General features: G+C 35.7%; 1 protein-coding gene across 1 annotated transcript in view; it reads right to left on the bottom strand.

The window, feature by feature from the left end:
- Positions 1 to 19,284, bottom strand: part of LAMA1 (laminin subunit alpha 1) — a gene marked incomplete at both ends in the record, with an annotated part of 102,234 nt that overhangs the window by 35,885 nt on the left and 47,065 nt on the right. Inside the window, 17 exons of the mRNA XM_084282760.1 lie at positions 209 to 330; positions 2,154 to 2,291; positions 2,414 to 2,534; positions 3,707 to 3,834; positions 4,718 to 4,903; positions 5,440 to 5,619; positions 5,956 to 6,099; positions 8,551 to 8,787; positions 11,402 to 11,538; positions 12,670 to 12,850; positions 13,722 to 13,828; positions 14,398 to 14,609; positions 14,961 to 15,047; positions 15,673 to 15,800; positions 16,561 to 16,671; positions 17,551 to 17,662; positions 18,950 to 19,161. Coding sequence (XP_084138886.1) covers positions 209 to 330; positions 2,154 to 2,291; positions 2,414 to 2,534; positions 3,707 to 3,834; positions 4,718 to 4,903; positions 5,440 to 5,619; positions 5,956 to 6,099; positions 8,551 to 8,787; positions 11,402 to 11,538; positions 12,670 to 12,850; positions 13,722 to 13,828; positions 14,398 to 14,609; positions 14,961 to 15,047; positions 15,673 to 15,800; positions 16,561 to 16,671; positions 17,551 to 17,662; positions 18,950 to 19,161 — 2,543 coding nt within the window. The remainder of the gene's footprint in view (positions 1 to 208; positions 331 to 2,153; positions 2,292 to 2,413; positions 2,535 to 3,706; positions 3,835 to 4,717; positions 4,904 to 5,439; positions 5,620 to 5,955; positions 6,100 to 8,550; positions 8,788 to 11,401; positions 11,539 to 12,669; positions 12,851 to 13,721; positions 13,829 to 14,397; positions 14,610 to 14,960; positions 15,048 to 15,672; positions 15,801 to 16,560; positions 16,672 to 17,550; positions 17,663 to 18,949; positions 19,162 to 19,284) is intronic.

Genomic DNA, 19,284 nt, shown 5'->3' with positions numbered 1-19,284 from the left:
AACTTCACAAAGTTATCACTAGATGTGAAAAACTCAGAATGAAAGTTCTACTTACTAAAATAGGTAGCTTTCAGATGACTAAAGATTAAGAACATGTAACAATAACAATCTCCTGTTGCCATAGAGTCGGGGGAGTAGGAGATGAGACATACACCACAAGGCATATGAAATGCTAAAATATACATTGGATTTAATAAGTTCTGGTTACCTAACAGGGTTGGCTCTGGGACAGGCACAAAGAGAGCAGTCGTTGACAGATCCAATTACTTTACCATAGTATCCTGGGGCACAAGCACTGCAGTAATCACCAACTGTATTATCTCTGCAGTTCTGATACACAAAAGAAAGTGAATTCAGACGGTTTAAAACAACAACAAACAACAAGAGGAATTTTATCTTCTCCCCAATCCATAAATGCCTAAGGTCTTTGACAATCGCCTCTAAATGCCACCACCCATTGGTCAGCATTCTCTGGGTAGAGGGACTTTTTATGCAAAAATAAGCAGAATGCCAGCATATTTTCCATTATGTGAATGCCCTAGCAGACAGGCTGACCTAATATCTGTTCTCAACTTCCATTAAGGTTTATATATTTCTGCTTCTTTTAATCCAATTCAGGCTAGGGAATCACAGTACAAAGAAAGAAAAAAAAAAAAAAAAAAAAAAAAAAAGCAAATGATGGAAAAATTAAATAGGATACCTGGACCAAAAAGAACAAAAAAAAAAAAAAAAAAAAATCAGTGTTTTAGCAAAAGCATTTCACTGCTATAAGCCAAACAACAATCACTGTTAGGACTCACAGACACTATACTTAATTTGAGTACTGATCAGTAGCCAGTGCTATTAATGTTAAAACACTAAATCAGTGATATAAACATAATTTAATTGACTAGTCTCCTAAGTGAATAAAATTCAATTTATTTCTTTCTTTTCTCCTTTTTTCTATGATTCTTCTACTTGTGAGTGTATAGATTTCAGAGGTTAGCTGAGTACAGTAAGCAGTAACAATGCAGTCTATTACTGTATGGGAGCAGAAGTCAGAGGTGAAAACCATTTCTTTTGCCTACACTACTCAGATGGAAATCTCTGAGCAATTGTAACATGTGGGTGACTTGCTACCCCTCCAATGAGAGTCTGAGAGGATGAATGACTATTATTCTTTAGTGTGAAAGACCCATGTGTTTTGGCCTCATAGCAATGAGAACCATCATTCTTACTCATGAGATTCATATTTTAGGCGAAATAATAGTTTACAAAAAGCCTGAGGGACTGAGGAAACTTAATTTAAACAATGGCTTCAAAAATAAAATCAGCAGAAGACTTTGAACTAATCAACTCACTACTGGAGCAACTGAAAAAAAAAAAGCAACTGAAAAAAAAAGTTGCAAAAAAATGAAAAAAAAAAAAGTTAGGAAAAAAAAATTAGGAAATAATATCTGCTCATTAAACTGTAGCAGAGAACTGACAGCATGTTGTATTTGGTTAGCTGACAAGACAAGAGGCAATGTGTTAGTCATAAGTGGACCCTCTTTGCAACCTTTGGAACAAACTGAGGGAAGTGAAAAAATTAACTTAGCTGAAACATATCCTTAGCCTACTTTATTCTCTGGAAGTCTCAAAAAAAAAAAAAAAAAAAAAAAAGACTAAAAAACAAATTTAAAGAAAATTGAAATATATTCTCTTCAGTAGAGACACAGAATTTGACTTTGACCTAGTCTGTGGTATGGTGTGCCTTACTCCTTTTACTTCACACCTTTTTGTGTGATTAAGCAGACCTTGGCCAGGCCAAGAAAGTGAAGACTAGAAGTAACACAGGAAAAAAAAAATAAAATAAAATAATAAAAAATAAAATAAAAAATAAAATAAACAGATATATTGAACTGATACACAGAACTTGTTTTTAAAATGAAATTAAACCTAAAATATTTCATGATTTTGAAGACGTCAATGCTCAAAAAGCTTGAGAATTTTACTGAATGGACCCCTAAGGAAATTAGCACTCATATTTTCTTTTTTTTTTTGTAGAGATGGAGGGGAAGTTATACTTTTCCCAAACAGTACATACACATACTTCTCCCAAAAAATCCTTTCACGGGTTACAGCCATTATATGCTCAGGTGAAACCAATGCAAAAATGCATAAAGTGTACATACCAAGCACTTTCCAGTTTCAGGATCACAGGTTTCACTGTGATTGTTGCACTGACACGGCAAACAACGTGCTATCATAGTATGAGACTCTCTTACACCAAGTTCTGTAGGCTTCTCCCTGTAGTATCCTGGAGCACAGCTCTGTGTGTAAGGGGAACACAATTAAAACAAACAAAAAAACATGGCTGCCAACAGTTTTGAACAAAAACCATTTATGTGACCTTTTTATTATCTAACTAAGAAAGGATTTGAGGATTTAGTACCTGACAGGAAAATCCAGTATGACCAGCAGGACATCTACATTGCTCTATAAGGTGAGCTCTAGATCTGCCTCGATGCATCTCTTCAAACTTCACTGCAATTTCCATTGAGATATTTGCAATTCTACAAGATACATGCAGAAGACAGCATGAACATTTAGAAAAGTCCTAGCAGCAGAACTATCCAAACTTTTTTAATATTTCAAGATGTGCACGTATATATATATATATACACATATACACACACACACATATATATATACATACACACATACACGTTTTTCTGTGATTCCATTTTCCACATCAAAGATGTCCCCTGCCCATGTCAGGGTGTTTGGAACTAGATGATCTTTAATGTCTTTTCCAACCCAAACTATTCTATGAGTCTGTGGAAACATCTCAATAAAATCTGTTTGTTTGTTTTTACCTAGGTATGGGATTTCAGGACCTACAGCAAACAAATCAGAAGTACTTTAAAGTAATATGGGTTGATTTCCATTGGTCCACTAAAGCTGACAAATCCTCCATGCAAGACTATGCAGTATGGCCTCAAATATACTAAAAAGAAATACAACAGCTCTGTTCCACAGATGTTTTGACAGAGCTAGCAAAAATATAGTTGACAGCCTGTGAATCAAATATAATCCCAAATCTGGAGGTGGATCTGCTCTACTTCACAGCTGTAAATATGTAAGAATTTTCACTGGAAGCATCTCTGCTTGTCTTGTTTCTAAACAAACAGATGGGATAATCACATACCATCTCCTTCCTTTCATTAGTAACTTAGTTCTGTTCAAAACTGCAGTCAAATGTTACAATTCTGAGGTGGGAATACTTTGCTACCACTGTCCATAGTACATGAAGCTACAGGATTGACCTAGATTTGTACAAATGAACTCAGAGGATCAGGTGTTTCATTTCTTCCACCAGAAAATCAAAAACAAACAAAAATTTCAATACCTATAAAAATAAGATGGGGAAGAAATAATTTAGAAATCTTTTAACTATATTGCCCAACCTGCAGACCACAGCATCAGCCTGTAAGGCTTTATGCTTTTTTATGGGCTTTTCTATCAAAATAAACAGCAGAGACATTTAGTGTTTTACAGAAAGAATTAAAGAGAGATTCTGCTTCACATTAAAGGTAATAAATGTTTTCTTATCAGATGAAGAACAATAAAAGTCATAAATAGGAAATTGGAAATATGTCTAATTTGAGTTAAATCTTTACTGTATGGTTCATCTGGTACTATTTCTAAGTTACATTATAGTAAATGCACTCAGAGATTGCTTTACCTGCTTTGCTGTAATCCTTGGCCATAGGCTGCCTTGATAAGGATGTATTCAATATTGCTTAGCACAGACATGAAGTCAGAACGTGAGACAGGCTTTTCAGACACAGAATTAAAATACTTCCAAGAATCCTAGGGAAACATGACACATTATTAAAACAATGAGTGTTCAAGCTCACTTAAAGGTAGTGGTCTCTTCTTCACACTCTCTTTCAGAAATACAGTCAGTGACTATGTCTATACGCTTGGTCCCAGAAAATCCAACTTCTAGCTCCATGTTAGAACAAGACTAATTTTATAACATTTGCCTCTCCTTTCCTTCTCTGCCTCCAGCCTCCACACCCATTTTCTACAGGACAGCAATCCAGATCTGTATGTTTTTTTTTTTTTTTTTTTTTTTTTTTTTTCCCTAGATCTAGAGAACCTGGATAGACAAAGAACAGGGACTTCACACCACTCTTCCTACATGTAGTTAGAAAGACATCTGCTTTAACTGTGTCGTGCCTCCTGTCAAGAAGAGAGATTAGACCTAACCTCAGCCCCATGCAGCAGAGAGTCTTAGGACCAAATAATGTCATTTTTCTCTCTTCTGAAACTGTCCTGTGAGCACTACTGAAACTTAATGCTCCTGCTAGGCTAAGATTCAAGTCCCATGTGATAATCCTGGGCTGAGAGTATAACAGACAGGCTACAAAACTGTGAGACTGACTGATGGTGACAATACCTGGCAGTATGTCATTTACCATTGAAATCTGTGTCTGTCTTTGAAAAGCACAAACACACCTTCAGCACTTCCAAAAGAGGAAACAATGTCAAAATGTTATCTGCTTCTATAACGAGATTTTTCCAGACATTTTTGTTATAAAATAGATGCATTTTAATCCAAGTACTCTATTTTTATTCAGCCTAGTTGAAATCAAGTATGCATTTTTTATTTACTTATATACATGCGCCTTCTCTATAAAAGCTCAGAGAATATAAACGTCCCCATTTCCACACCAATGTTTCAGCTTACCTCCTTCATTTCCACTTCCTTGTCACTTCTTACTCCATTTTCTGGGGAAGGGATGTCTACATAGATGACCAATTTGCTGGTACGACCCCCTTTCATTAGAATCTGGGGCTCAAAATTTGAGGTTCCAAAGCCATCCAAAGCATAAAAAGCAACAGTATATCTCAGCTTGCCTCCATATGCCATGAGCTGTTTGGATATAAAGTTATTATTTTATTTATTCCAAGGTTATAGCTGCTAGTTGAAAATATTTTAAAGTCATCAGAAGATTTGAAAACTGACAGTTCCTTGATGAATTAGCAATAAAACATGAAAATTGACTTAAACTCAGCAGTTTTTGTACCAAGGTCAAATGTGTATTTCTAAATAGCAGGCACAGTTTCTTCTTTTATTCTTTCAAGGTGTGTAACTTTCACTTAATTCCTAAGCAGACCATTCCATGATCTATATTCTGAATCTACTGTCAAGGCTGAAAGCTCTTTTCAGTTTCTAAACTAAAACTGAATATATCACATACAATCTCCGAAGAGTAACACAGTAATTAAATATGGGTGCTACCATTTACAGGGTCAAGAAAAATCTCATTAGAAAAAGGTAATGTAAACATATTATTTGTGCTTGCTGTAAATAAGTTCATTCAAAAAGTGACTATTATACAATAAAGGAGTGACATTTATACAACAAAGAATGATCAACAAAGCATTCCAATTAGTTAATTTTCTTACCTGGTCTCCCTGAAACTGCTCTGGTAACCTCCAGTAAAATGTTTCTGTATTTAAGTATTTTCTGACAATGGTAGCATCCAGTAAAATGTCAGAAAATTGTGAAAATACTCCTTCCACTGTTCCAGTCAGGTTACTTGGAGCTACTACGTGCAGAATGGACTGGTCAGGAGTTAGGGTTATCTACAACATGAAGAGTAATAGATTAATGTAAGGAAAATATTCTATCCTAGTGTAATATACTGTTCACAGCTTCTTTGAGATAGTCAGCAGTCTATTTTATAGTAATAACATCCCAAGCCAAAAAATTGGGAAACATTTTTAATATCTATTAAAAACAAAAAGTGAAGAGTGAAAGATACGTTTTCAGAAAGAAGACTGCTTTCTTTTTTATTCTGACTCTGTGAGCTAACCTATTGTATTCAGTCTGATTCATGAAACGTATGCAGCCTTCAGCATGCTAGAGTGGTACCATGAGGATAACAAACAGCATCCATACATTTATGTCACTTTACTTACAGGAATTCTCACGTGATCTTCTACTTCCCAACAAAATGAGGACAGACCGAAGCAGAAACATGGAGTACAACCCAGTGAATTGTTAGCAGACAGAGCAAAAGTTCCAGGTTTACACTCACTGCACTGCAGCCCAAATACATTTTCCTGGAGGAAATAAAAAAAGCACAGCAACACACTCATGTTACTTTGCTAGCTAAATGAAAGATGGCTCTTATTAGAAGAAAAAATAGTGGGTATATAAACTATATAACAGCTAGTAATTTATTGTATCTATTCTGGTTTACTATGCAGGAGATTTTATTATTGTTACTACGTAATGCTGTTTTACCAAAAACATGGAACATTCAAACAAAACTCATGCATTCAAATTTCTAACTAAAATTACCAATTATGTATTTTCCATTAAAGACAGAAAAGTGTCTCCCTAACCCCCCTCCCCATCTGAAAAACAGGCTCAAAGCCAAAGAAGCTGTTCAGGATGAATAAAAATCAGGGGACCTAGTCCCATGTGTTTGTATGCTCAGTTCTCCACTGGTAAATCCAACTTGAACAAACACTAGAAAAAAAAACTAGTGTCTGTGTTGATCCCATCCTTAATAAAAAGATTGGACAGAGGCCTATGTCAGCATACATTTGTTGCATTGAAGTAAGTTTTCTATCACCATGTCTTTCAAGAACAGATGCCCACCATCTCAAAAAACAAACAATCAAACAAAAAACATTCTATTATATTTCTGTAGTTAACGTTTCTTCTGTTTTAATACAACAATGTCCATTCAGGCTACATTATTAGCAATAATACCGGAGTTATTCTTAACCACTGCTTTTGTTTATAGCGTAGAAAACATACATTTAAACTTGCAACATAATCAAATTAAGCAAAATGTTGAAATTCTCCATTTTGCACTTATTGGTTTCTTGCTATCATATAATTTGGATTTTCAAATGCAGACTCTTAACATCTGAATTAATACGCTGTTCCTACGTGTAATAAAACCACGTCTGTATAAGCAGAAAAAACTTCTCTGTACCCCTTTTTTTTCTATTTACATAATGAGGATAACAATAAAATAGCTTTTCCACTGGAGCTTTCTAACATTTAATTAGCTTTTTAAAATGCTTTCAAATCTAGAATGAAAGAAGCTGTAGACATGCTAACTATACACAGAGAGTGAAATGATTCTCTGTCAAAACAGTAAGGAATTTACACTTCTAAATTAAGAAAGAAACAAACTTTTTAATAAGATACTGTCTTAAACTCAGAGTTTGTCTTAGAAAACTCAAGATGATATCAGTCAATGTGACCTACACTCAAAAATGTAACTGACTACAGAGTGTTCTTAGACTCTAAGATATGAAGGAATAGAATTTCCCTGGCTTGAGGTAGAAACATATTCTTTGCTCATTGAATGAGAATATCGGTCTTCAATTCTCTATGTGTATTGGCAAAATATCCTTTCAAATAGCAACCCCAAAATAATCCATGAGTTTGGCACTATTCCAATGAGTTATTGGCACTAATCCAGCTGTTATTGGCACTATTTGCAAGGCAAAAAGGAGGTTCCATAAATAAAACATAAAACTGTGTCATTAAAAACAGTTCAGATGGCATAGTTTTTGTATCAGAAGGCATTTACATCATACAGAGAAATATAGTGACACTGAAGTCTCTAGCACTAGTCTCATATATTGAATAAGGTTTGCAAAAATTTTATCCCAGAACTCATAGCTAATGCTTTGTCCTGTTCAAAAAAGGTGTACTTGCCTTTTGTGTGGCAGAAGGAAATCTTGCAGCAAAAGAAAAAGCAGGACAAATGCATCCCCAGCCCTCATTCATTTCCATCTTACAGAACTAATTCATGAAAAATAGGATTCTGAATGTACTGTAAGAATGATGTGATTATAGACATTCACTTAACACAGAAAAAACACATGGATTTTACATTTAGCAAATGCAATCAATTTGAATTTAGGAGTTCAGTGAGACTGTTGTGAAATATGCCAGCTCCTGAAAAAACTTGAAAGACAGCAGTGTTCTATCAAATGTACAGTTGTTTTGTAAAGTTAGGAAGGATTCAGCATTAGTAAGTTAGAAATGATTTCTCATGATTTAGGATACAACGGATCTGATCCTGACTTCTTAACATACATCCACCTCAATTCCCTGAGTTTCGTCTAACAGAGAACTACAGTAATGTTCTGCAATAATTTTATGACCACAAATGGGAAATCAAATTATCTGGATACTTAAAACCAAACAGAGGGAGGTAGGAGAGGCAAACTGTCTATTATTATCACAGGAATTTGTAAGAGAAATAACAATTGCATGTTGGTAATGCTGGTGCTGCTCCTTGCAGCAGTGTCTGCCCTAACTGAGAACCTCATCCAACAGTTTTTAACCCAGCTGACTAATCATAAGACCTGTTTAGCACTGGCACAGAAAATCCATTGGGAGTGATTTAGGTGTACTCAGAAATATCTCAAAGGAAGGATGCAGACTAAGTCCCTTTCAGCCCTAGAGCTTCCATGAGTTTTAGGAAAGAAATGATCAGAATGCCTCAGTGCTGTCTCAAAAAAGTCTGAATATTTCAGTACCTTGCAGGTACAGATGCCAGTTTCTTCTTCACACCCACAAAGTCCTTCAGTATCATCACACATCTCTGCTGTCGTTCCACTTAAGTCACAGTCACAGGCAACACAGTCTGGGTAGTCCCTGTAGCCTAATGCACATCTGGAACAGTCTTGTCCTCCAAATTCAGCTTTGCACTGGCATTGACCAGTCAATACATCACACTGGAGATTGATTGAGCCAGTGTCACTACAGTTGCAAGCCTTAGAGGGAAAAAATAATAAATAGTCTTTAAAAACAATTTTGTTAACAGCAGAAACAGGACTATAAATTTAGAGTGGCCATTAAAACTCAATGTTTGTCAACAATTACTACACAATATAAAAGGGAAGAACTTCCATATAAACATAGGATTGCTTAATTTGTATTTGAACAAAGAATTGTATTGCTAGTAAACAGTGAATTGTAAAAAGTAAGAAGATTCGTTGATTCCCAGACCTGGGAACCAAGAGTTGAAGGAAACAGTTCCAGAAGATAAAATTCCAAAAGACCTTATTTAAAGTACTGTGTTTAGCAAATAAATTACAATAATGTGATATAAATATTAGATGAAGGAAATACATATGAATAGAATAATTTTATAAATAGAATAGACAAATCTTAATACTAACGTTCTTAGAAGATTTCAGGGAGCATTAATAGAGTTTCCATCTTGCTCAAGCTTCATTTGTTAATTGATCAGGAACCGAGAATCTTACAAAATCCAAAGATGCAGTTCAGTGCCAGAGGAACACTTATCCCTGGCAGAGCCCACATTTCAATCAGCAATTTGAACTTGTTTTAACAAATTTGCAAAGTGTACTTAAAATTTGTTGTCCTTTTTTTTTTGAGGCAGACTGGCTGTTATCTTTAGTCTTAATTTCCCATCAGTGGTTACTGAAGTCCAGTTTTCCTCTGTAGTTGTTTCTAACAGTGCAAACAAAAATTTCTTTCCATCTATCCTCACCTGACTATGAGCATTTTCCTCAACTCTTTTTTTCTCATAATTTCTTTGAGATGAAAAGCCTTACCTTGTAAAAGCACTCCGCACAAAGGCCCACAAAATTTATTAGTATCTTTGTGTATTCTCTAGAGTTCTTTACATTTCTTGTTCACTCTATTTGTATTAAGCAGAGTTTTTACTCTATCAGCACTAGGTACATAGTCTAATACACTTTACAACCAAACAGGTTTAATGATACTTAGGAGCCAAAGTTGTAAAGGTCAACAATTCTGAATGCTAAACCCTATTTTAAGCATCATAATAATAAAAATATGTGGTAAGGATAAATAAGGATTCTGAGGTACAATTAAATGTATGCAGCATCTGACTTGAAACGGGTCATAAGCAGAACATGACTGAAGTTCTGCTCAATCACTGCACCCAGGAATGGATGCTGAATACTGAGAAAAATGCAAGAAACATGAAGTATGCCACTCATTCAGTCTACGTTGTAAAAACAGACTGCTGGGATTTCTTTCTCCATTTCATACATCTCGAGAACATGAAGAAGACTCTCCAGTGTTTGCCAGTAGACTTTGTACCACATCTCAACTATTGCCACTGTTGTCTATTCCAACTCATTGGAGCCTCTGTTGAGATGAGACTCCTATTTGCAGATCTCAGTATTGTTGCATCATGAAAGTAACTAAAATACCTTGAAGTAATTCCATATTATTTACTGTGAAGCTGTCATCTAAAGGAATGCTAGCAAATTACCAAAGGTGAGCAGTCACACCTTTAATTTAACTTGATCAGTGGCAAGTGCTGTGGAATCACCCTATGAAAGGAACACTTAAAGGGGTGTTAGCTTATCACCACCACATCCTTACACGAAATGCACAGGAACTAGCATGTTGTATTTGCAAAACATTTACATAAAGAATAGCAGTAGCTGGTAGCTGACAAATTAATGATTTAAAGATTGGCTGCCAAGTTTCTATAAATCACTAAGGCAGCAAACCTTCTTCCAAGTTTATAGGACAATTTTATCATCCTTACTCTAAAGAAGGAAAGAGGAAAAAAAGTAATTGACGGATGATTATGCTTGTCAGGTACTTATTACATATAATGACAGACCTTGTCAAATTGATTACATTTGTGGTTTCTGCATTAAAATTACTCATTATATTCATGTAATTCTGAGGCTTTTTAAAATCTCAGCATTTATAAAATAAAGATTGGCCCAATGCCATATCTGATAGGAATTTACTGGGTGAACCTAGTTGCCTAAATGATTGCTACTCCTTAGATCTGCACAAAGTTTGTGTTTTAGTGATTAAACAAACATGAAACTGAGATAACAAGAGTTAGTATTTCTCCATTCAGGAAACTAACTTACACTGTTTTAATTTTAAATACTCAGAAAAAAGTCTATAGTGACTTTCAAAACAAGCTAGAATTCATTGTTCTTAAAGCTGTAATAACAGTCCTTGGTTAACAGAGAAGCATGTTTCTTGCTACCAATTGTTGCTATAAATCTGCTCTAGCATCACTGTTCATGCAACTAAAAGCTAGAATACACACTTCACAATTTTTATATGATCTATGCACCTACGTGGAACAGACACTCTAGACAAATGTTTTCAAAGACATCCTTCTTAGAATGTTCCTCAAGAAATACTTTTCAGTCTGGTTTTGTGTTTTTGTTGTTGTTGTTGTTGTTTTGGATTGTGTTTTTTTTGTGTGTGTGTGTGTGTTCCCATTTTTAATGTGTCTAGCACTAACACCTTGAGACATAGAATAAAGTTTGAGGTCCTTGTAACAAGAGCCCAATCCTTGCATTAGCATATGGCAAACTGCTTTGAACAACCTGCTTTTCAGTCAGCCTACTATACCTTGCAGCCGAGTTTAGGAGAGAGTCCCCAGTGATTTTCTTCACAGAATTCACATTTTGGTCCCCGAGTGTGAGGGGGACAAATGCACTGACCAGAATCTGCGTTACAGTTGTTCTGAGTATGAGCACAGTCACAGGCTGCAAGAGAAAAAGGACCAAATGATTAACTTCCTTTGCTTTGGCTATGTAGAAGAAACTACATGACTACTGATAATCTTACTTCTCATAACTATTCAGTATGGTTTATCCATTCCACTAGGAACCCCTTGCTGTCCCCAACCATTGTGAAACAAATTATGACCAGGCTGGCATTTCACTTTTTTATTAAAAGTCTGTTATTTCTGCTTGATATAGCCTGATTGGTGGTTTAAAAAGCAGTGCTGCTTTTCCACAGGGGAGTCAACAAAGCCAAATAAAATTATTGTGGAGAAAAGTAAATTTGTAGGAAAAAACGTTATTATAGAGGATGCAAAACTCATCAGAGATTCAATAATATTCTTAAAGAGGTGAAATGATTAATCTCAGGGATTAATACTTTTCAAGAATTTCTTATTAATTAATGGGAAAATAATGATTTTATTTATATCAACTAACATTATTGCAGGAAGCACTTGTCTATTTAAGAAGTGCAACACTGTTCTTGCTAAAAAGAAATAATTCAGTTAAGTGGGTTTTTAATTATTTTAATAACATTTACAAAGTTTTCAAAACTGAGATGGTAAAAGGTACCTAGAAGATATTTTATTCTTAGTAAAGACACAGTATGTATTTTCAGAAACACAATCCTATCACATAATCTCCCTGCAAAATTCACATTACTATACTATGAAGAAAAAAAGAAGTCGGATTGGAGAAAAGGTAGGCATTCCTTTGGCTATATTTTGTTGAAAGGTTATCTTATTGACCTGATAAATGTGTGGGTTTTTTGATGGTATGTTCTCAGTTTGGATTAACATTTTGCACTTGAGTATGTACAGATTTTAGAGATAATGGGAAAATACAGTTAATGGCGTGTCTTATCAATTCAGAAATCACATTTTTAAGAATAAAACAGGAAAAAAAAATAAAGTCTGTAATAGCAGTAGTTTTTAACTTTTCTTCCCTACGTTAACCAAAATACTGGGAAACCATTCTCCTTTTTTTTTTTTTTTTTTTTTTTTTTTTTTGAATATTTATCAGAACAACAGAACTTTGCTGCAGTATAAGATAAAACACACCATTGAAAGAAATTCCACGCCAACCCTAGAAAACTCATGGATTATAACTTACGTGTACAGCCCCCATTCTGGAACGAATGAAAGCCATGAGCACAGTGATCACACTTTTCTCCAGCCACGCCTGGTAAACAGTGACACTGCCCCTGATGGTTGCAGACCTCTGAGACTGAGCCAAATTGACTGCAGTTGCAGGGAATACAGCCAAGTCCAGTAAGCAATCCATAATAGCCATTCTGTTGAACAAGAAGTAGATATGTTTGAGAACATCAAGTCTGTGCTTATTTTCTCTTAGTTACTTTCCCAGCTGCCTGACCTGCATGAATATTGATCAGCTCTGTTTGACTGAAGTGGGAGGATTTCCTGGCCTTGTCTATTCCCTGTTCCCAGCCATTTGCAAGTGTGCATTTGGATGAAAAACTCAACACTGAAATGCTCTAATCTCATCTAAGTCCTCTAATCTCATTAGAGAGACTTTATGTTTTAAACTCTGAGGTTATTTTAATTTGAAGACTTCCGTGAGGACAAAGGAGGGCTGTGCTGGCCAGGCACAGACTCCTGTGAATGCGTATTGAAGAGCAGAACAGAGCATGTCAGTGACCTATGGTACATGTGGATTGAAAAGTATTCATCTTGGTTGGCACAGGGGCAGTAACTGGGCACAGACTTCCTGCTCTGGTCTCTGAGTCAGTTCCATACTTATCAAAGGCTGAAAACTGCTGTTTTGTCTCGCCAGTGAATACCTATTTGTTCTTGCAAAAGGCCTGTCTTTTAGCTGAATCCCTTTCTGGTGTTCAACCATGATGTATTTATTATCACCAAGCACATTCTTCAGATATTCCCAGAATTCATTTTGCAGAAGCACAGTGTTAAGATCCCTCCAGGCCTTAGTCAAAACGACTGATCAAAAGCATTTGGTTTCCTATGCAGCAAACACAAGTTTGAATTCCCTGAAAATTTTGGAGAATGAGAGATATTCCATGCTTTCAAACAGCCAAAACTTTCCTTTCGTGTCATGTCACATTGATGCTGTTATCTGCAGAGAAACAGGCAGACCACAATACAAGAAAACATAGATATTAGGAGCAGATAAAAATATTTGCTTACCAGGCACTTATCACATCTTTGTCCAATCACGTTTGACTTGCAGTGACAGATGCCTGTCTCATGATGACAAGTACTGGAAAGAGAACCATTCACGTGGCACTCACAGGCTTATGTTTAGGAAAAAAACAAAAGCAACAAAATATTCATTAATATATGCATTCATTATGACAGGATTCCAGATTTGTTACATTGTGTATGTTTCACCTGTTTATATCCTATAAATGTTAATATACTGCAGCAAGACCCATACTACACATTTGAGCTAAAAGAAAAAAGAAGAAAAACAAACAAACAAACAAACAACAACAACAAAAAAAAAACATTTCTGTGAAGAGATACAGGTTAAGAAGTTTGTTTCTTCCAGCCTTATTTGTATCATTCAGAAGTAAGAAATGTCTACAGCAAGTCATTGGAGTGGTAGTATTAAGCAAGTCAGTAAGTTTCAGGAATATGAGGTGTCAGACCCTAGCACAATACATTCCTTCCCTAGGCTAAACCAACACCATAGGTTTCACTTTGCACTTGTCAACTCACAACTTAAAGGTTAAGGTCTCTTCCAACCTAGAAATTCTGTTAGCACTTTTGGAAAAAGTGTACATCTCCCCACCCATTCTGCTACATACACACCACATTTTTTTCCATTCCATATGTTCTGAGAATAATAAAAACAGCTTACCACGACAACTTTTCTCAGCCACTGCATCCCCATAATACCCATCAGCGCACTTCTCACAGTGGTCACCTGCTGTGTTCCCCACACATTTCAAGCACTGTCCTGTGACAGTATCACAGTGACCATCTTCTTGAGGGTCTACATTGCCATTGCATTCACAAGGAGCACACGACTGCCCAGGCACAAGTGGATTTCCATAGTACCCGTTAGCACACCTGTACCAGAAATTAAAAACTGTATCAAAAATCACAGAATCATAGAACAATCCAGGTTGGGAGGGACCTTCAAAGATTATCTAGTCCAACTTTTCATGGAAAGGGCACCTAGATGTGATTATCTAGCACCCTGACCAATTGTGTCTTGAATGCAGTCATGTCAAATACTCTCCCACCCCAAGAGGGTACTTCCTATTAGATTTTTATCTAATGAGTCTCTCACAAGCAAAGATAAAATGAGGAAAATGTTATTAGGAATATTTTGTACATGTGGTATAAACAATTCAAAGTAGGTAGCATGATGAATAGTTAGTAACAACAATCATACTATACCAAAGCTACTACACGTACCTTTCACACTGGAAACCAGTGTGGCCTGGGAGACATTTGTCACAGACAATTCCACCTCCTTCCCTCAGCTGGCAAGTAGGACTGAAACTATCAACAGTATTTGTGACAGTTAGTATTACTGCATGAAAACACAAGACTTCTATAAACATTTAATACCCAATTCTTAAAATCCATGCACCTGTCCATATAACCACATAATTTCTAGTTTTTCCAGATTAACATCAATTTTACACATCGCAGTATGTCAAAGCAGAATTATCACTTTCAGAAATTCTTCTTGATTTTTATTTCATTCAAAAGAAAGATTTTATAATGCTTCCTAAAAAGCTGTCTCTCCTAGTACAGAGATTTGACAAATTTGCTAAGTGCCTCTTTTTTAGATGTAACACTTCTGTCCTTCTGTTGTTTTCTGCAACAACATGAAAGATAACTGTGATGTTGCTGCCAAGTTCAAGGATAGGTCTAAATATTTCTTTGTGTACTTTGTATACAAATTACACCAGTTCACTTGTCCTGTCTTAGCTTACTTATTTATCTACCTGGCAAAAAATAAAAATAAAAATGTTTCTATGACACAGGCTCAAATGAATAGGGAAAGAAAAGTTCTTGTCTTTCTCCTTCAGATTTCATAACATTTTTTTTTTTATCTCACACTCCAATTTTGCTGAAAATGCAAAAAAAAAAAAAAAAAAAAAAATCTCAAGCAGCTTACTTATTTGCAGCAGAGCTCAGAGGACAGGCACAGGGCTGGCAGTCCTCAGGAGTTCCTTGGGATGGATTTCCATAGAAGCCAGGCAAGCACTGATCACAAAAAGGTCCTGTCGTGTTGTGTTGGCAAGCCTGTGAGACATGGCAAAAAAACTTCTTATATTTACTTTTGATGGGTTTTAATCCCTTGTGGGATCTCTGCAGGAATCTGCATGCAGTACAATATTAAAATTCAAGGAAACAACCATGAAGAACTTTTAAAATGAATTATTGGATTTATGCTTTTTTTTTCCCCCAAGTTATAGTAACAATTCATAACTGTTTCTTTCCTTCATTTTAGAATGTACTTTACATGACAGAACCTCACTTAAACACAATCTTAAACATATTTTGTGAATTGCAAACACAGAAAAAAAAATCTTATATATTTCTAACTGGTATTTAGCTATTGTATTCCTGTGATTTCTGAATTTCAGAAGAGATCTGAGAGCTAAATCATCTTCTCAGAAAGGAGTGTGTAACTTCCACTGATGTTGGTCGTGGAAGATTCACGCATATACATATATATTCACACAAAACACTGTTTAATTTTGTTCCTTTCAGGGAAAGTATTACTGTCAATTTGAGCAAGCAAAGTTAAGATTTTTATCAGCCAGTATATATCAACATTTTTTCTTTAGTTCTGATTATTCCACACTTGAAACGGTAAACTGAAACAAACTATTGGAGAATGCTTTAATGGAGCCTCCAAACACATATTGAAGTAAACAATGAAAAGCAAGAAAAATAAACAATTTGTACCCATAGCTTTAAATTTACATACATCATAAACTTGGCTCCCACAGCCAAAATGCTAACCTAATTTCTACTGACACTTAGAAGGATGACTTACAAAGCAAACACCTTGAATATCACATTCAGTTGCATGCCCATTGCATTTGCAGGGTTGACAAATACCCCCGAATAATATTCCATCCACACGGTAGTACCCAGGGAGACAGGACTGAAAAGAAACAGGGAAAAAGCAGCAGCATTACATGTGTTAAAATTACACTCCAAATCATTTTCAAAGAGTCCACTTCTGACCACCCACCAACTTGTTCACATCGTGGTAAACTGAATACTCTTTGAAGTCTATTGATGTCACTGCAACTCTTTTCTGGTGGTTGTTTTTTGCTTGCACTGGATGAAGGGGATAAGTATTAACTCCATGAAACTTTGATTCAGCCCTTTGTACCCCAGAGGCACATAAGTTAAGTTTTCTGAACCTGAATATGTGAAGTTATTTATTATGGGACAGTAAAAAACAGATGGTCTACCTTCTCTGCAGAATCATGAATGATGCTATGGCACATGGCTTCATATTGAAATTATTTGTCAATATAATTCCTACTATTCTGCAGGTGGTGCTCTGCCTCCATAATCTTCTATTCAGATACCACCTTGCCTTACATATCTGATCCTTGTAGGATCTTCCAAAGACTAGCATTCTTCCCTGCTAAGATTCCTTATTGCCTCCGTAAAGCTAATGACATAAAAGAGAAATAAACTGCACAAGTCAGATCTAGGAACGGTGCTATTCATGAGTAAGGCACACATAAAACAGATTCACAAAGCTTTTACAGCTACTCCTTCCCTAACAATAATGCTGTGAAGTCTATCATCATCTTTTAGTGCCATCAAACAGAACTCAAGAAATAAGTTTAAAACTTCATCTAATATATCTGAAAGAAAACGTCAACAGCATTGTATACAGTACAGTACACAGAATCTAATCACAGAGTGTATAGTCTTATGGCAGTGTAATTAAAGGCAGCTTCTTTAAAACCTAGACCCTTTCAGAAAGATCATTTTATATACACAGAACATTTCGAGAGGTTACCTCACAGGATATTCCTGTGTAACCTTGAGGACATTCACAGAATTCCACATCTGGTGCTGAAGAAAGATCTATAACATTCGCACTTGCAGTATCCAGGGTTACAGAGTCCAGCCTAGGATTAAGCATGAGAACATCTTATCATTTATTTCCTAAAATTTGATTTTTAACTGGTTCTATGGGAGTCATACCACAGAGTAATGCTCCCTGGAAGCAACAGCTGAGGAAAAGGCAAAAAAAAAAATCTCAGTTATAAAATATTGTGATGGTGGTTTTATCACTGCATTTGCAATTCTCAGCTGGAAGTAGATATACCCTCATCCTGTTATCGTTATTGTTACTCCCATTGTCTTGGCGACTTCTCCTGTGGTGAGGTTTAATTAAAAACTTCCCCCTCTGTCATGATACTAGAGGTATATTGGTGGTGCAGTCTTCTCTTGAAGTCCTGTGATAAGACAGCTTTACTACATCATGTCTAAACTAGACATATATTGCAGGAGGGTAAACGATGAGAAACAGCACCAGTTCATTGCTGGTGCACACAACATAACAAAGCAAAACAACACAGTGAAATGGCATTTTGCAGCAGGGGCAATCTTCTCAGCCACAGATAAAGTTATTTAAATGAATCTTTATAATCATTCCAGGAAGATGAATATCGTGTCCTAAATGGACATCAATATCATCACTCTTCAAGAGCACAAAGCAAATTTGTTCTAACTATGAAGTCCAATGTTGTTGATATAAAATGCTACCAAAGTAGGGAATGAGAAAGAAAGGCTAAGGGAAGTAATTAAATAAATGATGAATCACTGAACAGATTTCCTTGAGATCAGTAAGACTTTGTTCCTGTATAACTTGGAGAACAGAATAAACAGATCTGTAATGACTGATAAAGACGCTGCTACTGCTGACCTGAGACTATGAATGACCAGTTACTCCATCCCAGCCCAATTTTCCTATTAAACGCTCCTTTTGGAGGAGCATCAATAACATCTTTGGTAACAATTAAAGAAATTAAAGCTAGCATCTTTACTGGCAGGTAAATATCAATAATCAATGATGGATTAACTTGCCACACACCAAAATAAGCATACCACTGAGAGTTTAAGAGAGATTTCTTTCTAACAAAGCTGTCATTGTAATAAGGCTTTTAGGCAGTATTCTTTTAAAGAAGAAAACAACGATCCTGCTTCACAACCAAACGCCCTTTTCTGCACATTCCACATGGATGTATTTTGGAGACAACAACACTCTTGAAAAAAGAAAAAAAAAAAAGAATCATTTTCTTCTAGAAATTATTAATGCAACACTTTAGGAATACTGACAGTACAAACAGTGCTTCACATGCACAAAAGTAGTAAAAGTATATAGATTAATTTGAGTATTTTCTCTCCCTCACCTGTATACAGCTCTTTTGGCAATGTTGTAGCTGGCCCTAATGAGAAGATGAGTCACATTTACTAGAACAGTCATCAGTCTTTCTCGGTCTATAGCTTTTTTTGTATTGAAGTCTATAAAATTCTCCGACACGAATCTCACTGAATTAGAGTACTCCTCATACGGCTGCAATGACAAGCCTGCTGCTCTTGTGCTCAAAATCTGCCCATTGCCCTGAATGTGAAAGACAGAGAAAATATTTTTCACATTTGCATGGAAATTTTACTTATCTATTACATTTAGTGTTAGATACTCATCCAGATAATGTAGAAAAGAAACAAAACAGATTTCTTGCTC

Source organism: Netta rufina, assembly GCF_964035555.1.
Source record: "Netta rufina genome assembly, chromosome: 2".
Lineage (NCBI taxonomy): Eukaryota > Metazoa > Chordata > Aves > Anseriformes > Anatidae > Netta > Netta rufina.
The sequence above is the reverse complement of the archived record's forward strand: the minus strand, read 5'-3'. Positions and strand labels throughout refer to the sequence as shown.